Source organism: Hypomesus nipponensis, chromosome 18 (genome assembly GCF_054491055.1).
Source record: "Hypomesus nipponensis isolate SF chromosome 18, ASM5449105v1, whole genome shotgun sequence".
Taxonomy (NCBI): Eukaryota; Metazoa; Chordata; class Actinopteri; order Osmeriformes; family Osmeridae; genus Hypomesus; species Hypomesus nipponensis.
The window spans coordinates 20,635,001-20,652,500 of record NC_140378.1 but is presented as its reverse complement, the minus strand read 5'-3'; the positions used below and the strand labels follow the sequence as shown (position 1 = coordinate 20,652,500).

Genomic DNA, 17,500 nt, shown 5'->3' with positions numbered 1-17,500 from the left:
TGACCAGTGTCCGTTGGTCCAGTGAAATCCAAACGTCCTCATTGATGACATTGTCGACATGGTCACACATCCACACCTGAACACCACAGACACACCTGCGTGTGCATGATGACGTGGTTACAGACTGCGTGGTTACAGACTGCATGGCACGGACTGAGGCTGACCTTTAAAGGAGGAAGTGTCAGATATATAACAACAGTGACTGAGTTACTCAGGGGAACAAACTAGTTTTGCTGCCTGCTGCCTTCCTTATTTCCAGTTAGCTAACGTGAGGGCTTTGTCAAGAGTTTTTGTTAGTTCGTTTTTTTTCCTTTGAATGAATAAAGACATGCCAGACAAGTTATGTGAGATTGTTACAACAGAACTCAACTACAAAAGCATTGCTAAATATGTAGAAAGCTTCCTTGAGTTTCTTTTCTCCTCCTCTCCTCCCCCTCCTCTCCTACCCTCCCCCCCTTCTCTCCTCCCCTCCTCCCCCTTCTCTCCTCTCCTCCTCTCCTCCCCCTCCTCTCCTCCCCTCCTCCCCCTTCTCTCCTCTCCACCTCTTCTCCTCCTCTCCTCCCCGTCCCCCTCTCCTCTCCTCCTCGTCTCCCCCCTCCTATCTTCCTCTCCTCCTCTCCTCCCCCTCCTCTCCTTTCCTCTGATAGCAACTTTGACTCAGGAGTTGGTCATCCAATTCCTAAGATTTGTTTTTCTTGTTTTTCCTTGAGTGGAAATAATTCCAGTTAAATGTAGTTTGATGTATGTATACCCAGGTGGACGTCATGTCCTCTACACACTCTTGGTTGTTGTCCACTCAAACTTATACGGTGCACTGACAGTTGCCAAGCAACGCTTGATTCATGACACCCAAGGAAAGACTCTCTCCACTTCTTGGCTTTGCTTGGCTGGACCAAAGTGATTACATAAGAGATTAAAAAAAACAAATCAAAACAAATGCTATATTATTTTTAGCTAGCATGTGTTTAAAGAGCACTATAAATAAAAGTGTTTTGAGGGAAACAGAAGCTGGGAGACTGAGGGTCAGGTTAGAGAGAGAGAGAGAGAGAGAGAGAGAGAGAGAGGGCTGTCTAAACTTGGGACGGTAGAATCTTCCTGGAGAGACGTCTTAGGAAAAAGCGTCAGAAGGGAGTCTGTTTACCTCCCCTCTCCTCTCCCCTCCCCTCTCCTCTACTCTCCCCTCTCCTCTCCCCTATTCCTCTTCTAAACCACATCTCTTTCTCTGGGATAGAAACAGGCCCTAACCCTCCCTCGGGCACCGCCACGCTCTCCCAGTCACCAGACTGTGCTATAACTGCCCCCTTCCTCCACACACACACCTGAACATCTGACAGAATGGGAACCCTGGTTGTTTCTCACCCCAGAGAGTCCGGCGACAGGAACTGATGATATTGTGTGTCCACGGGGGCCTGGAAGACTTCCTGTCCTGTGATGTGCTGGGTTGGGGTCAGAGGTCAACACTGATGAGTTTCCCACCGTCCACTGGAAGCTGTTAACAACACAATCATGCGTGTGCAACTAAACAATAAACACTAAATTGTGTTTTATTGGTGTGTGTGTGTGTCCATGTGTGTCCGTGCATGTCCGTGTGTGTGTGTGGTGTCTTAGTTTGTGGAAAGGAGTTCAGAATCCATCTTGGACAAACTACAGAATTATTTTCCTCTATCACCTGCTCCTTCTCTCTCTTCCTCCAACTCTCTTTCTCTCTCTCAACCTCTCTCTGACTCAAACACACACACACACACACACAAAACACATTTTAAGGTGATAAATGTGCTAATTGCATTATTCAAATTATGCTAAGGTTTTCTAAGCCCTTTCAATAAAGATTTTGTTGATCAAATTGATAAAGTGAAACAGATGGTTCTCCAGTAAGGAACCCTTGTGTTCCTGTGAGAACAGGGCCTCTGGTGTTCTGCAGCCTCTCCTCTCCGCCAGGACAGTGGAACACCTCTCCATTTGAGCTGAGGTCTTTCTGAATTAGTTAATTAAATCAGTTTGTAGCCAAAACATGATATCATCCTTAAACGTGTTTAAGACTGTCCCCTCCTCCCCCCTGACTCTCACACACACTTTCTCAGTTCAATTCAGTATGCTTTTGTGGCATGAATGTTCCATTTAAACAATGTTAAGCAGTCCACATCGAACACTGTCTCTATTGTTCTTAAATCGAATCAATACATTTATCACTTTCACTTTTTTGACACCACAAGAACGCTGTTGCTGTGTGTTTGTCTGCGAAAAGTCTGACATAGTTCGAATGTTGCACTTTGTAACAAAGAGTGATTGTGACGTGTTGTAACGTGTGTATTCAGTTCGTTCCGGCGTAGGGATGCCATGGAAACGCGTCGTCCAAACTGCAAATGGACCAATGGCAGGACTCTGAACATACCAATCGGGTACGGCACCATATCAGGGGTGAAAAAAATCTATTGCCTTTGAAAATCATTTGACGAATGCATTTGTTTCACAGGTTTCGCATTGATACCAATGGATGTCTTCAAAATGCAGGCCCAGAGGCTATAAGAAATGACCTGTCATTCAAAGAATACGTGCATAGAAATAGTTTGGATATTACTGCAATTGTGCACGGATTCATTGGTATAGTCCGCGCCAACCTTGAAAGTTTCTTATACAGTAAAGCGTGCAGGTACCGTTTCTTGGTTGCGAAAATACTTTCAGAAATACATTACGGCTGCATTCTGGATCCAATACAGGACTAACATCAGTAGCCTACTGGAAGCCCGTCTGTTGGTCTCTCACGGTAAGTAATTTAATCAGTAAGCATTGATCCGTTTAAAATGTAAAAGCTACCGCAAGTTACAAACATTGTTGACACGCACGTGTAACCCCGTTTGTAAACTGTTGTAAACTGTAGAATGTTCTTCGTGTTGACTTTCACTCGGCCCAGTTCACGTTCTTGGAACAGGGTCGAGTTGAATTTTAAGTATTGGCGACCTTTGTCAACGGTGACAACAATCGGTTGAAGAATTCAGAACTATAAATATCGTTCTGTATTTATCACGGAGAATATGTCAGTTGTGTTTTCTACTATTGTGCATTGCTCCACCTATCTCAACTAATTGATTAATTTCATTTGCATCCTCGTTTCTGCGAAAATATTTTAAATAACTACACTAGCTGTTTACCATAAGTGATGAGAGAGCGAGAGGGATGTGAAGGTGGGGGTGTGGAGAGAGATGAAGGATACGATTAGTCCCAGATCCACACCTCCCCTTCCTCCCGATGTTTACTTCCCGGGCGGGGGCAGGGGGGCAGGAAGTGAAGGGCTCTTCCTGTATTGGTCTGTTTCCCGTCAGTGTCTTTATTTGGAACTAGGGGCCAGTTTAGAACCCAGAGCCCTTCCTCCTCCAACACCTGTCTGATTAGACTGGAGGCACTCTGCTAATCTGGGTTATACACTGTCTTGCTCAGTACACTCTGCTAATCTGGGTTATAGACTGTCTTGCTCAGTACACTCTGCTAATCTGGGTTATACACTGTCTTGCTCAGTACACTCTGCTAATCTGGGTTATACACTGTCCTGCTGTAGAACACTCTGCTAATCTGGGTTATAGTCCTGCTTAGTACACTCTGCTAATCTGGGTTATACACTGTCCTGCTGTAGAACACTCTGCTAATCTGGGTTATAGTCCTGCTTAGTACACTCTGCTAATCTGGGTTATACACTGTCCTGCTCTAGTACACTACTAATCTGGGTTATACACTGTCCTGCTGTAGAACACTCTGCTAATCTGGGTTATACACTGTTCTCCAGAACACTGCTAATCTGGGTTATACCCTGTCCTGCTGTAGTACACACATTACAAAACCAAAAGGAAGTGTATAATTGTATTTCAGATAGAGAATTAAACTGTAGTAGTTAGGTAAGACTTAGATAATGTCACGTCGTTTCCATGGAAACCACATGCTCGTCAGTGTCGTCATCACTTTGTTGCTCTGAGAGTTTGTGTCCTGAGGCAGAGAGTATAGATCTGCTGCTTTCCAGGATCCGGTGTGTGTGTGTGTGTTCAGGGTGTGGGTGTGTGTGTGTGTTCAGGGTGTGTGTGGGCATGGATGTGCATGTATTGACAGAAGTAGCTGTTTCTTTATCAACCTCTCTCTCTTTTTTCTCTCCCTCCCTTTATCTTCCTCTCTCTGTTTCTTTTTGCATCAGAGTTTGTGGCTGTCATGTTAGTGGTCGTTCATCAGGCCTGGTTTGCCCTTGTGTGAGCTGCATCAGAGTGGACTGTGTGGTGTGAGAACAGGGGCTATCCCAGCTTGCTGGCAGATGTCAGGAGAATCATGATATGGTTACATGGTTACAGTTGGTGCTTAACTCACACACACACTCACTGTAGTAATCTCCGGGCTGACCAGATTGCGTAATATGAGAAAGTGATTAACAGAGTTCATGCTAGCTGGTGTCTCTCCCTCCCCCATGAGGTGAACCTTGTTCATAAAACACAACCACTTTCACGGGTTAGAACCACCTCAGCCCTGAGTGTGTTTGGGCTGGGCCCAAGGTGTTAGCTTCTGGGTGTGTGTGTGTGTGTGGTCATATTTTAAACAGTGAGGAGGGAACCTGCTTGGTTTATTTACTCTGCGTGTGTGTGTGTGTGGGGCAGGCTCTGATCCCTAATGTGCTGAGTCACCTGCAGGTCAGGTAGCTCATGAGAACGTCAACAAACGGCTCGGAGCTCCTTGCCCTGATAAGGAAGCAGGACAGCTAGGAACTGTCGCTGGTCACGAGCAGCACTACGTCTCATTTCCTTAACAAATGAGATGCAGGCTGGTTATTTCTTTACAGGCTCTAGAGAGTTCTCGCCTGGAGATACGCTTGGTGGCTCTTTTTCAGAAATTCCGACAATCCAATCGCAAACATCCTCGACGTGTCCCGACCGATGGCGGATTGTTCAGCACACCCACTCACAGCGTAAACACCCAGCACACATCTGGGCTTTTAACCTTCCTTCAAATAATTGTTTCCGTAAGCAAATTACTTATGGTGTGAGATGCAGATTGAGTAAGTTATTTCTTTAAAGCCCTGCTCTGCATACTTCAAACAGCCCTGTGCAGATCGCCTGTGTGAGATGGTGAGCGAGACAAGGCCTGCCTCCACATGCTGAGAGGTAATATGAGCTGGAACGTGAGACTGGCAGGTAGTCAGATCCGTTGTGTGTGTGTGTGTGTGTGTGTGTGTGTGGGGGGGGGGGGGGCGAGGGAGAGGGGGGGAGATGTGAGAGCATCTTGTGTGGCTCAGTCTTCATAACTTTATGACCAGCTGTCTAACACAACTGCACCCCACCCTCTACCTGTGTGTGTTTACGTTTCTGAAATGCCAAATCATGTTCCAAAATATGGACACATAGACACACAGACAGATAGTCAATCCCCAGGGCTCTGGGCTTCCAGCAGGACACACCTCCTCTGTGGGAGGCTGTGGGGCTTCCTGAGAACACCCCCTCCTCTTCCAGGACAGGGTGGAACCTCCCGCTGCACCCAACAATCTGTCTCAGGTAGGAAAGGGGGGGGGGGTCATAAAGTATAGGGATGTCATGTATCTGAGGAAAAGCTGTGTTTCCTGCTTTCCAGCCTCTTCCTGCTTCTAGGGAAGGGAAGGGGCGGAGCCTAGGGGCTGGAGTAGGAGGAGTCTTTCTGCTAGAAGGAGAGAACAGGTTGCTCTGCAGTTGGCAAACACACAGACTCACCCTCTCTCACACACACACACGCGGTCTCAGGGAGCGAAGCAGCGTCTCTCTGTCCACTCTTTCCTAGCGACGATTCCACTCCACAGCGTTCTAACATTCCGGAAGCCCTGGGTTCTGGAGCTGGGTTCCGCTGCCCTGGACCGGTCTGGAAACTTCTCTGAAGTACGTGAGTAGACCGTAGAGAGAGACGTGTTCAGACAGGAGGAGAGAGTGACAGGAGGAGAGAGGGACAGGAAGAGAGAGAGGGACAGGAAGAGAGAGAGGGACAGGAAGAGAGAGAGGGACAGGAGGAGAGAGACAGGAGAAGAGAGAGACTGGAGGAGAGAAAGACAGGAGGAGAGAGAGACACAGTAGTGTGTGTGTGTTTAGACTACTGCTCTTCTGGATGTGGGAGTGTGTGTTGTGTTTTCTATCTGGTATGTGTGTGCGCAGTGTGTGATTTTTTGTCAAGACTGTGTGTTTGTGTTTTGATTTATTGATGAGTTTGTGAGAGAGTTAAGTTCTCTTCACCTGTGTGTGTGTGTGTCTGTGTATTTAGACAGCAGGCGGTGGTAATGTGTGTGTGTGTGTGTGTGTGTGTGTGTGTGTGTGTATATGTGCTGGAATGTTGCTAATCTAAAAATACTGGCCTTGGTGAAACATTGGGCTGCCCAGACGCTTCTCTTCTTTAGACTACAGGACAGGACAGCTGTTTCACAGCCACAGTAGTTTCTGTTCAACTGTGGTGTGTGTGTGTGTGTGTGTGTGTGTGTATAATGTGGTGTGTGTGTGTGTGTATAATGTGGTGTGTGTGTGTGTGTGTGTAATGTGCTAACATGGAAAGCAGATTATTCTCTATCTCGGTGCTTGAGCTATAACAAACAGAAACAGATAGCAGACTGTGTGTGTCTGTCTGTCAAATAGAGCCTGTGTGTGTGTGTGTGTCTAATGTTCTCTGCTGTCTCCTGTAGCTTTCCCTCCCTCCCTCCCTCCCTCCCTCCCTCCCTCCCTCCCTCCCTCCCTCCCTCCCTCCCTCCCTCCCTCCCTCCCTCCCTCCCTCCCTCCCTCCCTCCCTCCCTCCCTCCCTCCCTCCCTCCCTCCCTCCCTCCCTCCCTCCCTCCCTCCCTCCCTCCCTCCCTCCCTCCCTCCCTCCCTCCCTCCCTCCCTCCCTCGATAGGGGACTGATGAGACTACAGGAGGACCTAATTGCTCCCAGTCCAGAATTCCCCTGTACTTACTGCTGTAATTAACCCAGCTCTCTCCCTCTACACAGGAATGGCCTCTCTCTCTGTCTGTCTCTCTCTGTCTCTCTCTCTGTCGGTCTCTGTCTCTCTCTGGCTGTCTCTGTCCTCTCTCTGTCTCTCTCTCTGTCTCTCTCTCTGTCTCTCTGTCTCTCTCTCTGTCTCTCTCTTTCTGTCTCTCTCTCTGTCTCTCTCTCTGTCTCTCTCTTTGTCTCTCTCTCTGTCTCTCTCTTTGTCTCTCTCTCTGTCTCTCTCTCTGTCTCTCTCTCTGTCTCTCTCTCTGTCCTACATGAAGGCTATGAGGGTATATGATCATTATCTTCTAATATTGTGGTTTGAAAACTGAGCTGAAGCTGCTGTCTGTTCCAAATATTGTAGGAGCTTTGACAGTTGCTCATGTGTGTTTTGGGACCTGAATATATGTGTCCATCATGGTCACACACACACACACACACACACCGGGCTGGAGGCCAGACTACCAGCATGCCAAGGGGAGGTGTGTTTTTGTTTCCGATAGGAAGTTATTCCTGTCCCTTCCTCACACACACATACACACACACACACACACACACACAGAGTTGTCAGGTCAGTGAGTTTCTTGTCCAGATCAATTCTCACCTCAGTTGTATGACACCCCCAGTCATCCTGCTGCCGACTGAACACACACCTGAACACACACCTGAACACACACCTGCACACACACCTGCACACACACCTGCACACACACCTGCACACACACCTGAACACACACCTGAACACACACCTGCACACACACCTGCACACACACCTGCACACACACCTGAACACACACCTGCACACACACCTGCACACACACCTAAACACACACCTAAACACACACCTGCACACACCTGCACACACACCTGCACAGGACCTGGGCCCTGGATATGGACCTGTATGTCTGTAGATGCTCTATTTCAATCTGTGCAGACCTGCTGACCTGTATATATATATATATGAGAGGCCTGTTTACTTCCTGTTTTGATTGGTTTAGTTTAGTGCTTTTCTGCCTAATGATACTAGTCTTATATAATAATGTAGACTGTGACTGCACCCACATCCTTTGTTTGCTTACCTCTTGTTGCCGCTGTAATCCATAATCTGTAATCCATAATCTGTCTTAATCTGCTAAACAGTCGGTCGGTCACTCAGTCATTTATGTAGGCTGTATGTTTCCAACCGGAGAACAAAGGCAGGCAGAGAGACAGAGAGGCAGAGAGACAGAGAGACAGAGAGACAGAGAGGCAGAGAGACAGAGAGACAGAGAGACAGAGAGGCAGGCAGGCAGGCAGGCAGCAGGCAGACACTGTGTGCCTGCACACTGTTCAGGTGTAGTCCCCATGAGATGGGTGGGAGAGAGAAATACATAAATAAAAACTGAGAGAAAAGGAGAGAGGTGTTGGTTTTCATCTACAGAAATACATATTGAAGCCTTTGGTTTGTCACATGGAGGAGATGAAAGCTGCTGTGATTGTGTGTGTGTGTGTGTGTGTGTGTGTGTGTGTGTGTGTGTACAGTATGTGTTGTCTACCCTGGGGTTTTGCTGGGGGGAGGCAGGAGAGGAGGGGGGAGGAGGGAGAGTGAGGTAAAGAGGAAGGAGGATATAAAAAGACTCATTAAAAATGTGAGGATCTCATGTTGCTGATGGTGTGGAAGATGGGAGGAGAAGGGGATGAGGAGGAGGAGGAGGAAGGGGGGAGTGGTGATGTAAGGCAGGGGGTTGAGGGTGTAAGGGATGGAAACATGGAAGAACCTAACTTTGTAACCCCTGCATGGAGGGAGGAAGAAGGGGAGGAGATGGAGGACTGGGGAGGAGATGGAGGACTTGGAAGGAGAAGATTAAAGGGGGAGGATGGGAAGAGGAGAGGGACAGTTCTAACTAGGACTTTGACACTAGTAGTAACCAGTGCTTTGATGGTTGAATTTCATTTTAGTCATCCATCCATCCACTACAGACTGGAACGAGGAGAGAAACACAGAGAGAGAGGTTATTGAGATATGTAACACTACTACTGAAACATAGTAAAAATCGACTTTTCTCACACCTCTCTCCTTTCTCTTTCATTCCTGTTTCTTGTTCACTTTCTTTCTCCTGCTCCCTTTCTGTCTCTCTCTCTCTCTCTCTCTCTCTGTCTTTGTCTCTGTCTCTGTCTCTCTCTGTCTCTCTCTCTCTTTGTCTCTCTCTGTCTCTGTCTCTCTCTCTCTGTCTCTCTGTCTCTGTCTCTCTCTGTCTCTGTCTCTCTCTGTCTCTGTCTCTCTCTGTCTCTCTCTCTCTGTCTCTGTCTCTCTCTCTGTCTCTGTCTCTCTCTGTCTCTGTCTCTCTCTGTCTCTCTCTGTCTCTGTCTCTCTCTCTGTCTCTGTCTCTCTCTCTCTCTCTGTCTCTCTGTCTCTCTCTCTCTCACACACACACACATACACACACGCACAACCCTCCCTCCTTTACTGTAGCAGTGGAGGAGTTCCAGATAGAGGAGAACAGTGATGATTATTTAAATGTTTCCATAATGTTTTTGTAAGAGCCTGCTGTCTTTGACGCAAGTGAATGCAAAAGATTGCAGCTGTTCCACCCCCTTCTCTCTCTCTCTGCCCTCCTCCCCCCTCCCCTATCTCTCTCTCTCCTCCTCCTCTCTCCCCTCCTCTCCCTTTTTTTCTCTTTCCAGCCTTTCAAAGAATTTCATTTGAATGAAAATCCAATCTGATGTCTGTGTTTTGTTGTTCGTGGGGGGAGGGGTGTAATTGGTCAGAATCCCTTTGACAACGACCAATGACTGCGCAGCTCCCCCAGCCCCCACCCCGCCCCCCCTGACCCGCTGGGGCTGGCATGCTGCCGTGTGATTGGCTGGCGGGGGCTGGAGAGTGTCCTGGGGGCGTGGCCGGGCGGCATACTAAAGCCTTTTCTCCGTCTGCTCCACTTCACTGCTCTCCCGTCCTCCACCGGAGAGAGAGTTGTGTCTGTGCTGTTATCTCCCGTCCTTTGCAGGAGAGAGAGTTGTGTCTGTGTGTGTGACCAGATCTCTCCCTCTCCCTACCTCCAGGACTAACCCAGGACTAACCGAGGACTAACCCAGTTCTATACCAGGACCTTAAAAGGAGCAGCTGTCTGTCTGGAAGGATCTGGGACATGCAGACTTACTGACAAAGCAGGATTGGAAGAGACTGGTTCATCTGTTGACTGGGTGTCTGGAGGTCTGTTTCTGCCCCCAGTCAGACCCACCTCCGCCCTCTCTGAACCCAGGCTCTGGTGCTTGTTCCTGGGTCAACGCTCCAGGGTTCAGCCCCTATCTGGGTCTCCCCGGGGGTCACACACACAGAGAGCGAGCTGGTGTGGAATTTGACCCTGGCTGGCCAGCGAGCAGGCTTTCAGTGATCCAGACAGAGAAGGAGGGAGGAGGAGGGCACACAGGGAGCAGAAAGGAGGAGAAGAAAGGAGGAGAAGAGGAGAAGAGTGAGCAGGAGCAGTTTAACCGGTAAGGAAGTTAAAGAAGCTGTGGGAGGGGGGAGCAGGGAGTGAGGGAGGGAGAGAATAAAAGCGGTGCTTTCTGAGGACATTTGGTGAGACACTGACTGGTATACCGTCTGGTCTCTCTTTACTTCTCATTCTTCTCTCTCTCTGTCTCTCTGTCTCTTTCTCTGTCTGTCTCTTTCTCTCTCTGTCTCTCTGTCTCTCTGTCTCTTTCTCTCTCTGTCTCTTTCTCTCTCTGTCTCTCTCTCCCTGTCTCTTTCTCTCTCTCTCTCTCTCTCTCTCTCTCTCTCTCTCTCTCTCTCTCTCTCTCCGTCTTCCTGTCTCTCTCTCTCCAGCCCCTGCAGCATGCCCGTGGAGACCCTGCGGCCCCATGACTCCCGTCTCCCCGGGGGCCCCTTCACCCCCGCCATGTCCTTCCGCCTCCTCAACAAGGGCCCGGACTACTTCCGGCGGCGCGTGGTCCCTGGCCCGCGGCTGAGTGCGGTGGAGCGTCTGGAGGCAGACAAGGCCAAGTACGTCAAGAGCCAGCAGGTGGTGCTCACCAGGCAGGCGCCCGTCAAGCCGCCAATCATCCGCAAGCCCCTCCTCTCACCTGGGATGATGATGCAGTGCCGTGTTAGCACGCCGCCGGCCAGGAGGTTTCCGAGGCGACCGGGGGATACGGAGCAGGGGGGCGGGATGGGGGGAGGGGGGGGAAGGAGGGGACCCCCTCTGAACCTGGAGATTCTGAATAACTTGATCAATAACGTGTGTGAGGCTCCTCTGTCCTCCCCCTCCTCCTCCGCCTCCCCAGACCCCTCCTCCTCTTCCACCTCCCCCTCCTCCCCCTCCTCGGGGGCGAAGAGCATCGGCAGCAGCCTGTCAGCTGAGCAGGAGAGGAGCGGACACCGCCCCGCCTCCTCCTGCACCTCCTCCTGCACCTCCTCCTCCCCCCTCCCCCCCCCCAGCCAGGCACCTCCAGAGCTTCCTGCCCGCTGCCCGCCCCCTGTCCCAGCTCGGGGCCTCCGCCCCGGGCCCCCTGCCCCCTACAGCGCCCCCAACTCGGTCACGGTGCGCAGGGTGGACGTCCGACCCCATGCTGAGGTGAGGAAACCACTGAGGCCTCCTCTTCTACCCAAACCCCAGCCTCAACACCAGCCCCAGCCTCAGCACCAGCCCCAGCCTCAACACCAGCCCCAGTCTCAACACCAGCCCCAGCCTCAGCACCAGCCCCAGTCTCAACACCAGCCCCAGTCTCAGCCTCAACACCAGCCTCAGCCCAAACACCAGCCCCTGATCAAGCCTCGACAGATAGCCCAGCCCCAGGTCCCGCCTCCCCCGCCACCCCCCTCCCACCCCCCCATCCAGGCCCCCCCTCCCTACCCGCCCCCCAGCGCCAGGCTGCCTCCGGCCTCCCCGGCCTTCACTCGCCTGTCGTCCAGCAGCTCCAGGGGCTCCCGCAAGCACCCCTCCCTGCACCGCTCCAAGTCGGACCTGAGTGACCGCTACTCTCGCGCCACCGCCGACCTGGAGCGCTTCTTCAACTACTGCGGTCTGGACCCCCGTGACCTGGACGCAGGCCCGGGGGGGCCCGGGGGCTGCCTCGCCAGGGCCGCCTCCGACATCGTCTCCGTCTCCAAGATGCGCAGCGTGTCCACACCCAGCTCGGAGTATGGGGAGCGCCGGCGGGAGGGGGAGGGGGAGGAGGAGGAGGGGGACGAGGAGGAGGAGGGAATGCCCAGGGCCAGCGAGCGTGTGCCGTACGGGATCTCAGTGATCGAGAGGAACGCTCGCGTCATCAAGTGGCTGTACGGCATCAGGCAGGCACGGGACTCCGCCCCCGAGACCAGAGACTCCGCCCCCCAGGTTAGGGACTCCGCCCCCCTGGTTAGGGACTCTGCCCCCCTGGCTAGGGACTGTACAGGCATCTCCAATGTTTAGCAGCCATTGGCTCACCTCCTAGCCCCCTATAAGGGCGGGAATAATGACACTCTGAGGGACAAAGGGGGAGGGGCTAGGTTGCAAGCCACAGCCCCTCTGTCTGGAGAATAATATTTATTGTTCGATCTTTGAAGGCCTTTTGAAGAGGTCTATGTTTTTGTAGGTTTTTTGTGTGTGTGTGTGCTAGAATATGTGTTTGGTTCATTATTGGCTGCAGGTCAGAGACTGCTTCCATACACTCAGAAGGCTCTCTGGTCAGGAGGAGAAAGTGACATCATCTGGGCTGCAGGTCAGAGACCTTCCCTCTTGGACAAGAGGCAGTAGCATCAGGGGGGTCCCTTCTCCTTTGTAAAGACAAGAAGAGATATACATATCTATAGAACAGCTGTAACAAGCAATAATGTGGAGGATGATAATGATGATCAGGAGGTAGATGTTGACAGGTACTGTGTGTGTGTGTGTGTGTGTGTGTGTGTGTGTGTGTGTGTGTGTGTGTGTGTGTGTGTGTGTGAGTGTGTGAGTGTGTGAGTGTGTGAGTGTGTGTGTGGAGCTGGGTTCATCTCTGTCAGTGTAGAGATAAAGAGGCAATAAAGACTTGTGTAGAGAAATCTTCTGTGGCCTCTTTGTGTGCATATGTGTAACTGGAGAGCAAAGCTAATCACGATACTGCGAAGGTGCTGCTGGAAGACTGTTGATAGTGTTGCTGTCTGTCTGCATGGCTGGAAGACTGTTGATAGTCGGGATGCATCGATACCAGTATCAGTATTGGGCCCAATACCAAGCTCATGTAAAAATACCCCCGATACCAAAGACCGATACCTGAAATGTTATTATTTTTTATGAAAATTGTAATTATTCCCTTTGAAGGTTATTGGACACTGAAATGTGTGCTTTAAGTTTGTGATAAGCACATAAAAATAATACTTTGTTCATTCGAGTAATAATAAAAAAGCTGTCCTACATTCATTAGTCTCGCTGTGTTGTGCTTGGAAAACTGCCACATTACCCCCCCAAAAATAAATGTATCGGTATTGGTGAGAAACAAGAAAAAAATATATTGATACTCTAACTCTGACCTTAAAAAATGGTATTGGTGCATCCCTCGTTGATAGTGTTGCTGTCTGTGCATGTGAAAGCTAACAAGCTAACTGACCTAGTGAGACAGACACACTGCTGTCAGGAAAACAACACAAACATTCACTCCACTCATTCTGACTGTAACACGCACACACACACACACACACACACACAGCTATGTGAAGTATGAGCACAGGAGATGTGTGTGTGTGTGTGTGTGTGAGGGGGAGTTGGTCAGGTGTCAGTGATACTGGTACACTGTGTGCAGCTAGTCTGACTTGACCAGGAGAGAGAGATGGAGGGATGGGGAGGTGGATAGAGATTGTCAGAGAGAGACGGAGGGGAAGAGTGGGTGGAGAGAGAGAGAGAGAGGAGCATAAGAGAGAGATCCCTGGTTGACACGTCCCAGCTGCTAGGATAGGAAGATGTGTGGATGGAGAGATAAGAGGGAAAGTTCTGAAAGGTAGCGTAGCTGCGACCGGATGTCGTCTACAGAAAGAAAGCAGCAATAAAGTTTTTAAAGTAAGTTGCCGTGTCGGGTGTTTTCTTTAATATGATATTATGGGATGTTACTGTGCTAAAATTTGCTAATCAAGTCAATATCATAACTCATATACTATTATTAAAATGATATTAAGATGAATCAGGGGGGAGGGGCGTCCGACTCAAAGTTGTTTCAAAATCTAGTTTTGGCATAAATCATTTACATGGTGGCCCTGCAATACAGCCCTGTACCCTCCAGTTTGATCCATTATTCAGAGTGAAATGTGGACTTACTCACACGCACACACACACACACACACTCCTCAGATAAAAGGAGTCTACAAGGAGAGACAGAGAGGGGAGGAAGAGGAGCCATATGTCCATATTTACTGAGACATCAGCTGGCTGTGGAGCTCTGAGGGAACACACACACACACACCGTGTAACTACACACACACACTGTGTAACCACAAACACATCCAACTACACAAACACGCACTCATCTTCAGCTTGTCCTCAAAAACAACACAGAGCTTGTTTTGAAATGAGGAAGTAGCATGTTGTGTTTGTAGACATGGTGAGTGTGTGTGTGTGTGTGTGTGTGTGTGTTTGGGAGCTGGAGGAAATGGTAGTGTAAACTCACAGCTGATCCCAGTCCCTGAGATGGCTGCTGCTAATGTATGTCAAACAGACACACACACACACACACGAGGACACTTAGTGATAAGCTGATTAAGGACACAGGGCAGATGGGGTGTGCGTAGTGTGTGTAGTGCAGGGGCGTAGACAGTTTTTGGGTAGGCCTAGAAAAATATGGATAGGCATCTTTTCAGTTTTTTTTTACTTATTTACTTTCTGATGTGCACCCGGAGCATACATTTTCGGAGATATTTTCGTTTTTGAGTAGGCCTTAGAACAAATTGGTAGGCCTGTGCCTACCCAGGTCTACGCGTTGCTACGCCCCTGATGTAGTGTGTGTGTGTAAGTGTGTAAGTGTGTGTCTGTCACACTGGAAGCTGTGGGAAAACTGGGTTGTGTGTTTTTAGCTTAGCGTGTTGTTTCCCAGCATTCCATCTCTATATCGCTCTGTCTCTCTCCCCCTCTCCCTCATTTATGGAAACAGATTCACGGTTCAGTCGGTGTAGTACAGAGCCGGAGTCCTGCTTACACTGGTTTCGCACTAAAGACACTCGTTTCGCTCAAGTCTGGAAAGTTGTGACAGTAATACCATTGACTGAGACCAGACAGACAGACTGAGGGCAATATGTTGCTGCCAATTAAAGGGCCCGCTCGCACCACAACGATAACGAAAACTATATAGCGCAACGATATCTTTGGGATCAACTTCAAAACATTTTTTTTTTCAACTGTTGAACTTTAAAACACTGACAACCAATCAGAATCCATCCGAATTTAAAGGTCTCGCTTATTTCAAACGGCAGGCAATGTTGCTGAGAAGCTAGTCGCCGAGGTTGGTGTGGACTCAAATGAAGTTTTCGTTATATAGTTCTCGTTGTCGTCTTTGGTGTGAACTGGCCTTTAGTCTATTGAAGCTCTGACAAACTATTCATTCCGAGCATTTGATATTTTTCATACCACTTAAGGTGCGTTTGCATAGATTCTGCAAAAAGTACTTGGACAATTAGGCTATGCATTCAATCACGGCTGTCGACGTCCCAAATTGTAATAGAGCTCATATTTGGCTTCATGAAAATTACTTTCCGTTTTGGGGGGGATCTATAAGTCGGCGAACTTCCAGCCTCGAATTTAGGTTGTCTTAAATCTTGGAATAGCCCACTCACATCTTCACACACACAACTCGAACTTTGTCGAACTGTTCGACAACTTGCCAGTTACGCAATTTGCCTTTGCGGTTCCTTGCTCGAGCCCTGACTCATTGAGATCATCCCAGTAAAGTGTGTGAAAAGATCCACATTTCAACATCAGAGCGGGAAGCCACGAGGGCTGACGGTGTGTTGAGACAGAGAGGTGTGTCAGGGACGAGTAGGTGTGCTTTAGTGTCTTTCATGTGTTTTTGAGCAGAGCTGTGTGGTTCAACATAGCGTAGACACGCACGCACACACAGCCCACGCTATCTATAGTTGAGATGTGTGTGAAAAGATATTTTATCAATAAGTAATGAGGTCAGTTGAAGAGTAGCTGGTGGGAGAACCGTTCAGACTTTCCTGCTGTGAAACAGAAAAAACCCCTTTAAAGATAGGAGAAGCCAGGCAGCAGGAATGTGATTCTGAACTTTGCACCTGACAGAAGTTCCCTTCATAACTGGAGACAGGAAGTAGCATAATAGATTTTTCTGGTATCAGTACCTACTTTACTTCACTATTTATTTCCCTCCCTCCGACTCTCCTTCCCTTCCTCACTGTTTAACTAAACAGTTCAACACGTCAATAATACAATCCTGCTGCCTACCTTCTCCACATACGCAGAGGCCTGTCTGCTTTGCTTAACATGTGCACCTGCTAGCATAAGCGCCTGTGTGTGTGTGTGTGTGCGCGTGCGTGCGTGCGTGCAGCAGTTGGTTGGTCTCAGTTGAACACAGTTGGTGAGTAGAGATCTTACCCAGGAACAGACACACAGCTACAGCAAGAAGATGACCTGTGAGAAAGTGGCAGTTAGAATCCACTCACCCTGGCTCTCACTCTCTGTCTTTCAATCTACACACGCGCACACACACGCACACACACAGGCTCTCACTCTGTCTTTCAATCAGGGACAGAGACAGTCAGAGAGAGACAGAGAGAGTTAGAGAGAGAGTCAGAGGGAGAGAGGGTCAGAGAGAGTCAGGGAGAGAGAGAGAGAGAGTCCGGGAGAGAGAGAACAGAATAGGAGGGAAAGAGTTACATTTTGGTTTTTCAGGCCAAACAAAAACAAACAAGAACAATACTTTCTGTCTTCAGTCCTGTTCTCTCTCTCTCTGTTCATCCCCCTGTTCAGTTGAGAAAACCCTGCTCTAATTAAAGATGCTAAATCTAGCCCACTTTCCTCTCCAGCACCCTGAACGCAGTGCTGGAGCTGTTGTCTCTCTCCTCATAGACACGCTGGTATTCTTTCTTTCAGTCTTTCTCACTACCTTTCCATTGTTTTCAGTTCCTAAATACGAAACTCTGTCATAGAAGTGGGATGTGACACACACACACGCACACACATCCACCTTCAACACTGCTGATAATCACTAGACTAGCCCGTACACAATTCCATGCCTCCAAAATAGAAGAATTATCATTACACACTTGCAAGGCAAATATATTTACATTTTTACGGAATTCAGATTTAATCAAACTGGGTGTATTTTGGTAGTAACCTTTTAAAGAAAGACTGAAAGAGAGAGAGACAGGAAAAGAGATGGAGAGAGAGGGGGGAGTGCAGTCTCCAGACTGCTCTGTAATGGGGCTGTCACGCTGAGAGTCTTCACACATCTTCAAAAGAAAAACTCTGTGGCTCTCGGGCTGCTAAAGTGGGTCGGCAGGAAGAGGATTTAACGAGCAGAGAAAGAAGAGAGAGAGGGAGAGAGAGAGACTGAGAGAGAGAGAGAGACTGAGAGAGAGAGAGAAAGAGAGAGAGAGAGAGAGAGAGAGAGAGACTGAGAG

The 17,500-nt window shown here is 49.2% G+C and overlaps 1 protein-coding gene across 3 annotated transcripts; it reads left to right on the top strand.

Annotated features, from left to right (window-relative positions):
* Positions 1 to 2,408: 2,408 nt before the first annotated feature.
* LOC146252656 (protein FAM110A) lies at positions 2,409 to 13,298 on the top strand. Of its 3 annotated transcripts, XM_084681081.1 has the most exons (6): positions 2,409 to 2,764; positions 4,811 to 4,936; positions 5,070 to 5,132; positions 5,373 to 5,873; positions 9,985 to 10,416; positions 10,748 to 13,298. In XM_084681081.1, exon 6 carries the CDS (start codon positions 10,758 to 10,760, stop codon positions 12,330 to 12,332), a length of 1,575 nt encoding a protein of 524 aa, XP_084537207.1. In that variant the 5' UTR covers positions 2,409 to 2,764; positions 4,811 to 4,936; positions 5,070 to 5,132; positions 5,373 to 5,873; positions 9,985 to 10,416; positions 10,748 to 10,757; the 3' UTR covers positions 12,333 to 13,298. The 3 variants fall into 3 exon arrangements, with proteins under 3 accessions (XP_084537207.1, XP_084537210.1, XP_084537206.1); XM_084681080.1 differs by lacking the exons at positions 2,409 to 2,764; positions 4,811 to 4,936; positions 5,070 to 5,132 and having other exon boundaries at positions 5,214 to 5,519; positions 5,596 to 5,873; XM_084681084.1 differs by lacking the exons at positions 4,811 to 4,936; positions 5,070 to 5,132; positions 5,373 to 5,873.
* The last annotated feature ends 4,202 nt before the right edge of the window (positions 13,299 to 17,500 follow it).

Coding starts and splice junctions, on each gene's coding strand:
- LOC146252656 (XM_084681084.1), top strand. CDS start 10,758: ATGCCCGTGGAGACCCTGCGGCCCCATGACTCCCGTCTCCCCGGGGGC.